The sequence below is a fragment of the Loa loa genome (genome assembly GCF_000183805.2).
Source record: "Loa loa unplaced genomic scaffold supercont3.103, whole genome shotgun sequence".
NCBI lineage: Eukaryota > Metazoa > Nematoda > Chromadorea > Rhabditida > Onchocercidae > Loa > Loa loa.
In genome coordinates, this window is record NW_018108283.1 from 53,763 (window position 1) to 66,279 (window position 12,517).

General features: G+C 33.7%; 2 protein-coding genes across 2 annotated transcripts; both read left to right on the forward strand.

The window, feature by feature from the left end:
- Positions 1–1,189: 1,189 nt before the first annotated feature.
- Positions 1,190–4,723, forward strand: LOAG_03626 (beta-galactoside-binding lectin). Its single transcript, XM_003139163.2, has 8 exons — positions 1,190–1,247; positions 1,549–1,637; positions 1,965–2,052; positions 2,370–2,486; positions 2,796–2,918; positions 3,039–3,197; positions 3,604–3,726; positions 4,002–4,723. Exons 1-8 carry the CDS (start codon positions 1,227–1,229, stop codon positions 4,113–4,115), a joined length of 834 nt encoding a protein of 277 aa, XP_003139211.1. The 5' UTR covers positions 1,190–1,226; the 3' UTR covers positions 4,116–4,723.
- Positions 4,724–5,241: 518 nt separating this feature from the next.
- Positions 5,242–12,344, forward strand: LOAG_17615 (hypothetical protein; the record flags this gene model as incomplete). The annotated part of the gene is made up of 15 exons (XM_020450276.1): positions 5,242–5,571; positions 5,935–6,144; positions 6,218–6,323; positions 6,541–6,643; positions 6,921–7,023; positions 7,265–7,356; positions 7,781–7,931; positions 8,305–8,487; positions 8,742–8,935; positions 9,666–9,724; positions 10,421–10,563; positions 10,946–11,021; positions 11,722–11,899; positions 12,031–12,160; positions 12,214–12,344. The coding sequence occupies exons 1-15, from the start codon at positions 5,424–5,426 to the stop codon at positions 12,342–12,344; spliced, it is 2,007 nt and encodes a 668-aa protein (XP_020306068.1). The 5' UTR covers positions 5,242–5,423.
- Positions 12,345–12,517: the final 173 nt, after the last annotated feature.

Sequence of the window (12,517 nt, forward strand, 5' to 3'; positions counted from 1 at the left end):
AGCTTTTTGTACCATACATCAGGAGATGTGCTATATCCGTCTCTCGAGAAAGTTTCATTTGTCTTACTATTTAATACAGAAAAAATCATAGTAGAAATGGATCGGTAATTTTGGTTATTTTTAAGCAGTGATATCATTATCGGGAGGATTAGCGGATTTCTCGATCATTTGATACATTCTGCCTTTTCTCGTAGCAACACGTACAGTTCCGACAGCTTTATGTCCTCAACCATTCATGGTTTACAAGACTTTCGATAGTCATCATCTAACTCACTTTAACCGGTCGGTTTTTTCGCGAAATTTATTTGCCTTTTTCTGAAGGCTCAAAGTATGCAAAGCGTTTGGTGTGAAGACCATGTTTTGGATCTTGATGATGGCGGCAATAGTAGTGATGGTGACGGTGATGGTGATGATGATGACGATGACGATGACGATGATGATGATGCGTCGAGGGCGGTCTACAATGTCTTATCTTGAAAGCGATAGCCAATACGCTTTGTGTGTTTTTTTATTCTTTTAAAAAAGTGTAGAGAAAAGGGATATACCTATGTGCATATATGTATGTATAGTTGAGGGAACAGTTGCTGTCACACTGGACTGACTGTTCAACAAGACTGCTTATGGGCCTGGCCCTGGCAGGATTCTTAGTTACACATATGGCAAGGGAGAATGCTCGATTGCTTATCTTGCTCTTACACATCTCAGGGAGCTTACAGCCATTCACTGCTGAAAATTGCTATCGACATTGAATGTGTTCAAAAAAGAAGCAATCTGTTCTTGATTTCATCACTGTTATCGTTCCTTTCTTTTTATTTTAAACTTTTCATCTCAAAAATTTCTCCTTTTTCGTCCAAGAAGTTTCATATGTATAACTGTCAAGATAGTAGTAGTAGTTCCTCAAGGAATTCACTCTAGCTTTGTACTTTCGTTCCCATTACTGGTTCCCTCACTCGTCAAGTTTTACCTATTAGCTATTTTACACTAAGCTCCGTTCCACAACACTTCATATTCTCCTTCATTTTATCTATTACCAAGAAAAATAGGATATTGTTTCCGAACTGCGATAATGCTGAATACTCGATACTAATTCACAGAAATATAATTAAAGCAGTGGCACCTAGTCATTTGTAAACGCGGTGTTTTTGCGAGTACACTGAATAATTAATATGCATTATGTAATAATAATTTACTAATTCCAGGTTGTCAGAATTTCTGAAGTGTTTGAAATGTCCGACCAGAGATCATATGTTAGTAACAATCTTATGTGATTCTTTTTGCCCTCATTTTTCTCCTGAATGATAACAATACAATAATTCAGTTAATGAAAGTGGTTGGCTTGAGTCACTCATGTATTCGTCGAAAAGTATCAGATACTGTTGACGTTCTGGATATTTCCAGTTTCGGCTAATTCAGTTGGACCTATCGATAAAAACTAGCGACCGCTGACAATATGCTGTTCGAAATACTTTATTTGGCTAATACAGTGATATTTAATGAAAATATTTGTCGAAGAATTTGATTAAATAGTTAAGATTGAATCATTTACAGCCAATTCCATATCGCAGCCAACTGCAAGAGAAGATAGAACCTGGACAAACATTGATTATTAAAGGGTCAACGATCGATGAAAGCCAACGGTATGTATTGAATTCACTTTCAGATTGACTTCAGTTAGTTCACCTTGAAGGATATAATATTTTCTATTCCAACCTTGAGACCATTTGTATAGTAAAGACTGGATGATCTGACTTAGCATTACAAGGATTTTTTTATATTCCTCAGTGAATATTGTGTAAACGTAGCTATAGATACAAAAAAAAAAGAAATCCCTTTTTTTGGAAGAAAATATTATAGCATAGTGATATTCATAATGAGATATTTGAAACTACAAGAACAATAAGGATTGATGCATCATGATGAAGGAAGATGCTTTGATATGTATATATTCATTATTATTTGTTCAGATTTACGGTAAGTTTACACTGCAAAGCAGCAGACTTCAGTGGGAATGATGTGCCACTTCATATATCAGTCAGATTTGACGAGGGCAAAGTAATTTTTTGTTTATATTAAAATTATTTATATTAATATTTTGTTGAGTTATTCCAGTTGAGATATTTCGGTAACATCTAAAAGATTTTAAAAACGTAGTCATTGAAAGGCGCCCTGTGAATACTTTTTGAATGTCGTTTAATAAATGAGTTGCTGAAGACTGAATGACACCATGAACCTTTGGCAGAAAAAATATAAATAAATTCACCATCGTGATATCAGTTATCCAGTATGAATTCTCAAACTTCTTGTATGCGGTATTTTAATTAGAGTAAACGGTAGATAACAGCTACTAATAGTATGCTTTTTGTTTGTAGATTGTAATGAATAGTTTTGCAAACGGAGAATGGGGTAAAGAGGAACGCAAAAGTCTTCCGTTCAAAAAAGGTACGCCTTTCGATATCCGGATTCGAGCACATGACGATCGATATCAGGTGTGAACTTCCGGTTATTTTCCATTGTCACGGTGGTATTTTGATCAAATATAGGGTATCTGGTAACTACAAAAGATACGAAGATGAAGTATATTACTTATGGGCCCCAGAGATATATCAGAGTGGAAATTTTCATTAATCTTAATTGGAAATCTTCTAACTGGTCATGGATAAATAATTTGAGACGGAAGAAGTTGATAGTACAGTCTTCCAAACTTTTACAGAGGAGTTTATAAACGAGTTTCTCACGCTTTAATTAACGTTACTTCAAGTATAAAATTACAAGGAATGAATATGAAATTGTTGTAGATTTTCTGCGATCAGAAAGAATTCAAAGATTTCGAGCACCGCTTACCATTGTCTTCCGTTTCTCATCTATCGATTGATGGCGATTTGTATCTTAATCAAGTACACTGGGGTGGAAAGTACTATGTTCGTTCAGTTGACTATACTAATCACTCAAGAACGTCGAGTTTCCAGTTTTAATTAACTGTCATTGGATTGACAAGAATGTATCAGTACTTTTGGATAAAAATTTCCGATTGATTTCAGCCCATACCCTATGAAAGCGGTATTTCACAAGGTTTAGCCGTCGGGAGAACGCTGATGGTATTCTTATGTCCGGAGAAGAAAGCAAAACGTTTCAATATCAATTTGTTAAAAAAGAATGGTGATATTGCATTGCATTTCAATCCTCGCTTTGATGAAAAGGTCATCTTATCAGTGCTTCCTTAGAATTACAGTTGTGGAATTTGAAATCAGATTTGCTCTCAGTCTGAAATAAATGCATCAGTTCATATATTTAAAAAATAAGTTTCCATAATTCATCATGAACTCAGTGATTTTGTGCTTGTTGAGAAGTACTTTAAGTATCATGGTTTATTATTTCCTTCATCCCAAGCTATGAACTCCTCCTGGTTCATTATCCCTTATTTTTATGTTCATCGGATTGCAGTAGAAGATCAAAAATAAAAAATAAAAAGGTCTTCTGTAATGTCTGCTTGTACAAATTACGTTTTCATATTTATCTTGTTTTGACTTTTATGGCTGGAAAGGTGGTTTTTTATACATTGTTATTTGATTTTTATTTATATTGTTACAATATTCATTATTTTAGGCAGTTACTCGTAACGCTCTTCAAGCTGGCGATTGGGGTAATGAAGAAAGAGAAGGCAAGATGCCATTCGAGAAGGGCGTTGGAGCAGATTTGAAAATTGTCAATGAAGAATATGGATTTCAGGTTTTTGAGATTTCAGATTAGAAATTAGGTTTGAATCCTCTGGCATCAGGGGATAGGAATTCATTGGAAGAGTTCCATTTTCGCCTTCAAGTTAAGACAGTAGAAATTGTAAGATTATCCATGTAATTGTGGTTATACTGAGATGAGAAGCTACCGCGAAACAAAATTTAATAAAGTAATATAATGAAGGACAGATGTGGTATTCTGTTTTTCCAACATGCTTTTCTACTCTTTTTTATTCATTTCACGTTATTCTAATATATTAATCATTGTAGATTTACGTGAATGACGTGCGATTTTGTTCATTTGCTCATCGTTCCGACCCTCATGATATTACCGGTTTGCAAATTCATGGCGATATCGAACTTACGGGCATACAAATTCATTAAAGAAAGTATACCAATATACCGATATCATACACGCTTATCTTTCTAACTAAATTATTTGGTCTTCAATAGTAATACATCCGTTGCTGCAGTACTTTGTTTCCTTTATTCTAATTTACTGCAAATGTTTCCTTCTTGGATAGTGGATTTTGGTCAAGTCTGTTTCGGTTATAGGTGTCTCATGAGTGAGGTAATGGGTTCTTGGTCGATTTGTCTTGTTTTTTTCTCTATTTTTAGAGCCATTATTCACATTATTGTTCGCGTTTCGTCTGTTTTAGGATGTGAAGTTCACATAGATTTTTATTCACATCAAAGCTTGCTGCATCCAGATTTCTAATGAAATTCAAATTCAAGAACTCTCGACTTCAAGAAGATGTGGATAACATGATGTCCATTCCATCTTTATACATTATTATTCACTTTTTTTTTCTCGTAATGTTTCCAATATGTGCAAATAACTGCTTCGCATGGGTGATACTTGCCAACTCCTTGTGGAATATGGATCTTAAGTTGGGTTTTAATTTTGTAATCCGGATTTAAATCAGGATATGATGTTCACCACATAGTTCTCATATTTTCTTCTCTTCAACTTTTAATCAATAAAGTTCACCTTACTACCAATTTCGAGTTGTTTAAAATGTTCACTGGAATTGCTGCTAAATGAAAGTTGACTCTTTGCAAAGCAATTGGATTTAATCCTGGAAAGTGTTTGCTTCATTCTTGATAATGAGCATATTGGTTGTGGAAAGTTAAAAATTCATCTGGACAACTGGGAGAGGTTCCTCCTCATTTATTCCCAGTCATGCAGATTTTTCGTGGTTATGTCTCATCGGGGAAGGGAATATGAAGAATCTGACTTCTGTACACTTTTTCTTGTTTCGTAAAGGAGGGTGCGCTATTGAATGAAAACATATACCTGTGATTTTGAGATTTTGACGGATTAAGCAATTTTTGAACTTCCAAACTTCGGGAGGATTATCAAGTGTAAGAGTATCAAGGTTTCTTATCAATTATTTGTTGTGGAGGAGTGATTATTTCTATTACCGTTCATGTTAGGAGCTCATCTGGAGCTTTCGAACAGAAAAATATCTTGATCTTTCTTGGCAATACTCTAAGAGTAAGAATCTCTAGATGTCATGGAGTACTTATTCACTGAATACTTATTCACTGAAACTGATGAAACATGGCATCAATTCATCGTCTGGAGCGGTGTTTGAAAAATTCGGACAGCGAAGGTCTTAAAGTAAGATCTGAGTGGTAACAGGTCGAAGTGCCATTTCTTTTCAACTATTACTTTTGAGAGGCCGAACGATGCGGTGCTCGAGGAGTGTTTGGATATTGGTATTATGTCTGTTGCAAATTGCTGCTATTTCGCTCTTTATTTTGGGATTCTTCTCGGAACAAGTGCATCCATTGGATTCCGAAAACAATGAGCAAAGTGTAAACAACTTTCTCGACGGTAATAAATCAAGTTGACCATTTTAAAGATAGGGATTGAATGATAGTGAAGCAAATGATTGACAAATAAACAGTATTGGTTGATATGATTTAGGAAAGCTTCCTGTTTTATTACTTTCATCCTGTGTTTCCACTCGTTAACATGCTGCACCCTTTCATTTTCCTTGTTCAAGTACCACTTAATTCGTTTTACCTATCTATCAGTTTCCGAGTTTTTGCAAGCCGGTTATCTAGGCACTGATTAATGTTACTGAAAGAAAGGATCCATAACCCGAAATTACGGAATTCATTAGTTTTTACTTATAGACTGTATTATATTTCTGGATACTCCCCACAATCGTCATCCTTTTCTGTTCTATTTCAGGATGTCCTCATAATAGCATGTTGAAGAAAACATTAAAGAAGCAGATAGTGGCAAAAATAGTGATAATATTAATCGATGCTTGGCAAGAGCAGTTTTTCTATCACCGAAAAGCCATGCAGTTTTTACGTCAACTAACAAACAATGGCCAAGCTGTAGCCTTCATCGGGCATGTACAAACGCCTACCGTAACAATGCCAAGGATTAAGGCAGGCAGTTATTTTGGATTTATTTTTTAAATATTAAGTCAAATCAAGTAAGTCATTTAGCACTAAGTTCCAGGCAGTAACGGCTGGTGTAGTACCTTCATTTGCCGATGTGGTAATGAATTTTGCATCCACTTCCATATCAAGCGATAACATCATTGATCGATTTATTGATAAAGGTTACAAGTAAGACAAAATAGCTTTAAGTTTTTACGAAGCATTTTATGGTTAGGAAATGTGTTTAACTCATAGAGTGTCAACGTTTCTTTTACTAGAGCTTAATTGTTTAATTTAATAGAAGTTATTCTAATATACAAGGAAGTGCAGAAAAAATGAAAAGGAATGGCGAGATGAAATCTGACGTCTGTTCCAGTTGTTGAAATCAGATACTATCATTTTTCAGATGCACATTTTGTGGTGACGAAACATGGCTGCGATTATTTCCTAGTCATTTCGATAATCATTCAGGAGGGGTCACGTCATTCTACGTCAATGATTTCAAAGAAGTAACTTTAGCCTTTCGGCAGTAAATACTTCCGAAAATACCTTGTTAATTGATAGTTCACTATGGTTCTCATCAGTCAGACACACTTTATGATGATAGTCCTTCTGTTGAATGCCTTACCTTCTAGTTCGGATACCAGAAATATAAAACCAGTTCCACAGAACGTACATCCACCAGGTGATAGCATTGAATCGGATTTTTAACTACTTCTGCAAACCTGTGAATCTGAAAAAAACTATTTAACCTGATCTCTTGAATTAATTTATTTGATTTTATAGGTTGACGATAATGTGACGCTCTGTATGCGTTCACGACTTGAGAAAAGTGCCGTCGAAACGTGGGATGTGATGATTCTGCATTACTTGGGACTTGATCATATAGGTCAGATTGGAAAAAACCCAAAATTAACTTAGATATATTTATATAAAACCATTTTTGTATTAAAAAAGTTTAAAAAAGCATGTCACGCGCTCTTGCAGTTAGCGGACCTTTCAATTGGGGCAATCTGGTTGATCTCGCACTGATTTCTTTAAAGTGGTTGTTAGGATCATTTTTTTTAAGCCGTGAATTTTGAACACAAGTTGAATATGAAAATAGGAATCATGTGAAATAGTGATTTTAGGACATTCTCTGGGTGGTACACACAGCGAGTTGGATAGTAAGCTTATTGAAATGGATTCCGTTATCAAAGAAATCTACGAAAAGCTTCACAAGGTATGGTACAGATATGCTAGAACAATGGAAACAGCGGAAACGGATAAAAACTAAGAGATTTATGGATTTAAGTAGGAGTAACTGTTCAATTAAGAACTGGGTGAAAGGCGAAATATTTTATGTTATTTACCTGAAAATGGATGTGATTATAAGAATGTTTAAGAAGCAAGAGAGAAATGAATCTAAATCAAGAGATCAGATGCTGTCATTCAATCACTTTTAGATATGATTACAAATTAGAATAAGAATATAGAGAATAAAATATAAATTCAAATAAGAATATATTGTAGAGTAAGAATGTAGAGCTGTATGCCACACATTTTATGTGTAAAAGGAAAAGATTTAATTAATTAGATTTCTCGACTTGAATTGGTGGGGGAAAAAGGCGATAAAATCCAGCAAAAACTAGTTTGGCATAATTCAGGTATACGGTACGAACTTTTCCATAATTGTATTTGGTGATCATGGAATGACGGAAGGTGGAAGTCATGGTGGTTCCTCAGAATTAGAAACTCATGTACCCATTGTCTATGTTGATGGAAGGGAACGACGTGCTAGCAACGAGACGTTGTATGGTAATTTTCACTGATTTCCTACATGCTAAATGTTAGCCAGAATCATCTATAGTCCTTTTTAATGCACGCGTCATCATATGGGTTTGATAAATAACTTGGAGGACAAACAAAAATAATATTAATTAACTCCACTAATGAACACATTATTTATAGCTAGAAAATATAAATTGTATCTAAATATTTAATATTTTCAGTTGGAAGTTTAGTTTATCACAGAAAGAGATAAAGTTTGTAATCTTCCCAGAGAATTTTTAATTCATTTTTTTTCGGAGTGCTTCATTTTTTCTTTGGGTTCATATCACTGATCAGTAATTCCCAGTTCCTCAACTTGATAAGTAAAGTAAACAACATCCGCTCATTCATTAACTTTTAGTAGCATCGGTTGAACAGGTCGATATTGTTCCAACACTGGCAACTCTTCTCCGAGTGCCAATTCCGAAAGAAAATCTTGGTGTTACACTTTCACCATATATTGCTACTGATCAGTCAAATCTTTCAGTATTACTGTTCATACTGCAAAACGCCGAACAATTTCGAAGATTGGACGGAGCATCAGGTAAATAATATTGTCTTTTTGTTAGAGAGATTTTGCTGTTCCTGAAAAGATGCATGACGTTAATCTTTGCACCACGTTTTTTCAAAGAAATCTCTGGTAACTGTAGCAATAACCATATTGAAAATGCTAAGTTGATGCAGGGATTGAAGCAAACAATATGATAATGAGTTTGGATTTATTGTTTGCTTTTTATTCAGATAATGACAAGTTACCTTGAGGCTTGGATTGAGTTGAAGACACAGTATTGTTTATAGATGAGCTAAACTACTGTATCAGTCGTTCTTATGAAACTTTGCAAAAACACTGTACAACGAATATTTCCTTAAATGTTGACGAATTGATTGCGGGATGTTTGCTGAAATTATACAAAGTTCAATCACAACTTATACGTAGGAAGACGGATTTCAATATTATACAGATAATGATTGCTATTGGTCTCTCTTTCACTGTATGTTTTTTGAATTCAATCTCCATTAATGTATATTTTCTTCCTAACTGAAATAAGTATATACATTCCATCAATAACTATCAGCTAATCGTATCTTCTTCACCTTCATTTACTAATAGGTCTTGCACCATTGCGGCACTGAAACAAGAAGAGAGAAAGCGAAAGATTTTGTAACTGACAAATCCAATCATATTGGGTTAAACTTTTATTGTTTTCTGCAAACTTTATAGATTGCTAACGTTCACAAAGAGCTGATATAAATTCTCTAATGGATTCATCCCGTTTATTAAAGAACAAATTAGTTTAAAAAGCATTAAGATTTATTTCAAACATCAGTACGTTGCGGTCTACTTTTCGAATACTGGATTTTTCGCTTAGAAGAGTGGGCCTCGTCCAGACAAATAAATACAAGAAAAAAGCATTAAACTGACATCATATACCTGTTTTTTTCTTTTATCGATTGTAATTTTTGTTTTAACAACAGCATGAATTCTTTTGCAGGTATCATATATTTCTATTTGTTTGATATATTTTACGTATTCACATGATATCTGTGGTAAGTTTATCATGAAAATAAGATTGCTGAAACCCCACTGATTCTGCAATAAGATTTTTATTAAATTAAGTGGATGTTTGGAGTATCCTTTCATTTATAAAATTCATATTAAAAAAAATATTTTCAGTTTTCCGAAATAGAGATATTTCAATACATTTTACTATTTTTATGCAGTTATTACATTCTGCTGCATTGTTTGCGTCAAGTTTGATAGAAGAAGAGCATGATTTACAGTAAGCTTTCTTTTGTAGATGAATAGATTTGTAAATGTAAAGGTCCTGATACTATTTGATTAGACTGCATAATTAGAAGAGTGGAGCGATTAATGAGGTTATCCGTCACCATAGGAATATTGTAAGTTCTTTTCTCGCGGCTCCCCTTAATTCAATCTATCCTATATTAATGGTGATACCACTAAGCGGTACTCAGTTTACTTTCATCTTCTGATAGGTTCAATTTCAAAAAATTGAGATTAGTTTTTCCTTTTTATCTCAATAACTTTCAAAATTTAAACCCAAATTGAAACCTAATCCATCAATTCCAGTTTTAAAATTGTTTGAGAGAAATACTTTGCATAAATACTAGATTTAGTATAAATAATCGGTCATATAGCCAACAATGCCAAATTTTGCCTCATTTAATTCATTCATTTTTCCAGGTATTTCTTTTTCGCTTCTTGTCTTTTTGTTATGCTTCTTGGAGAACTTCATGCTTGGTTCCATAATGGAAGGCAGTTTTATTTCTTTTTTCTTACGACCATATATCGCGCATCAAATTTCCTGTTGTGATCAAATTTACAAAATGACTGAGAATGTGTTGAAGGAAATTTATTCTAAACAAGCTTCAAAATTATCGTTTCTTAAGCAGACGATTTCCATTATGTTATAAAAAATAATATGAACCATAGCTGCATTTGCTTTCTATTCTAGGATTCGTTCGCATAATCCAGCGAAACTTCAAAAGATGATAGTAATATCATTTTTATTAATAATTCATCGTTTATGTCGAGGTTACACAGAATCAAATCGGCGACGTTGGATTCTGGAAAAAAGTATTAGTCGAAGCAACAAAAGTAAGTTATTTCTGATTTTCGTCTAAATTTTCCAGTCCTCAGATTATTCGTAAAACTCCTATTTCATTCCAGATTCTCCCAAAGGAGAACATTGATGTAACATTAGGTGGTGGGGTAATATGATATTTTTTAAAATACGGTGCTTTTTTTTGAAAATTTCAAAAAGTCACATCATTTGATGTTCTCGCTATTGAAATCCCAGTCTGCCGATGTGTTACAAGAAATAATTGAACGACCAAACGTTAATCTTTTTCCTGAGGAGGGGCGAATGTTTTAAGACCATATCCAGTATTCAATGTAAACGGAAAATTTCATGCACCAGTGTTTTTGTTTTTTTTTGGTTCAGATTACTATGTTATATTCGGTGTTGCCTTTTTTTAAGCTGGTTTGCTGAATTATTACGAGATTTTAACGAGCATTGGTGGTTCCAGCGATATACTGGATCTTGCATCTTTGCTGTAAGCTCATTTTCATGAATTAGCATAAGATTCACATTTTTATTCATTTTTCGAATGTAAATTATTGAGTTTGAGCGAAAATATTATAAGAGGTGAAAGAACACTGTCCTTTTTCCTTATTTTATTTTGTGTATTGTAGGGAAGGTACCACTGATTTCATATGATGGGAAGCCAGCTTAATAGTTTAACTTTTGCGAGCAACAAACATATGAAAAAAGAAATGATCAACTGATAGTTTTAGAGCAATCTTTCTTATTTGTGGATCTTTTTTTGGTCTAAATTGGTTCATTGCAGAAAACATTTCAGCAGTTTGCGCTTTATTTCCTCTTCATTGTCTTTAATTTTGATTGGCATTGGATTAATTTTACATTATGGTAAGAGAACAAGCCATCCACAATTTATACGTCTTTTAATATCAGTTACTATATTGGGAACATTTTTGACACACCATTACAAATCTCAGTAAGTCCATTTTTTTAGTTCTCTAAAGTTTATTTTATAACGTTTTCAGCGGAGTCACAGAAAAGTGAACACAGTTCTACTTATTGCTATAAATAAAGATATAGCTTAGAAGATAGTTTGCTGGTTTTCTTTTTCTTCGCGAACGGACAAGTCAAAATCGGAGTGAACAACTTTCATTTTTTTTCTTTAATTAGTTTGTAATTCTTGTGTAAGGGTCTTTCAAGCTCACATTATGCAGGGTGATATTTTTTGTGGTATTTCTGTTGGATATATTTTTGTTGCTATTACTTCGAGATTTACCTCTAAGCTTAATTGTCTGGGCAGTATTTATCATGCGAACATATAATCTACCACTTGCTGTCCTACAATTGTTTCTGGGATACTGTTTGGCATGGATTGATGCGACACCATTCTTGGTTATCCGTGCCATCTTTTCTTCGTTTTTTATTTGGTAAGTATATCGATGCTTTTCAAAACTTGATGTTTAATCTTGATCAGTAGCATTTCCGATGCCGTTAATAGTCTTCATTTTGATTTTATTTTACAGGGTAATTCGAATAGTCTTTCAACGATCGACGTTGCGGCTGGATTTGTTGGCGTGGAAACCTATCAACCGATACGGATTGCTATGCAACTTGTGCTTAGTACTTATTCTGGACCATTGTTAACAGTATTTGGTTGGTGGCAGTATTTAGTTGGAGAATCTGTTACATCGATTTCACTATTACAGAAGCGGAATGCATTGCTTTGCTGGATATGGTTTGTGTTACAGTTGAACATGTCATTGTGTTTATTATCTCTATATATTCAACGTTATCACCTCTTCGTTTGGTCTGTTTTTGCTCCAAAATTCCTGTATGAATTTTCTCATTTTATGGTATTGACAGTAGTCAACATTCTGGTTTACATTTATGATAAGTTTAGTATTTGAGGTCTATTATATATATATATATATATATATATATATATATATATATATATATATATATATATATATATATATATATATATATATATATATATATATATATATA

Excerpts from the sequence above, each read along its gene's own strand:
- LOAG_03626 (XM_003139163.2), top strand. The coding sequence starts at position 1,227 with ATGTCCGACCAGAGATCATAT. Across the intron at positions 1,638-1,964 it reads ACGATCGATGAAAGCCAACG|ATTTACGGTAAGTTTACACT; the intron begins GTATGTATTGAA and ends TTATTTGTTCAG. Across the intron at positions 3,727-4,001 it reads ATGAAGAATATGGATTTCAG|ATTTACGTGAATGACGTGCG; the intron begins GTTTTTGAGATT and ends TAATCATTGTAG.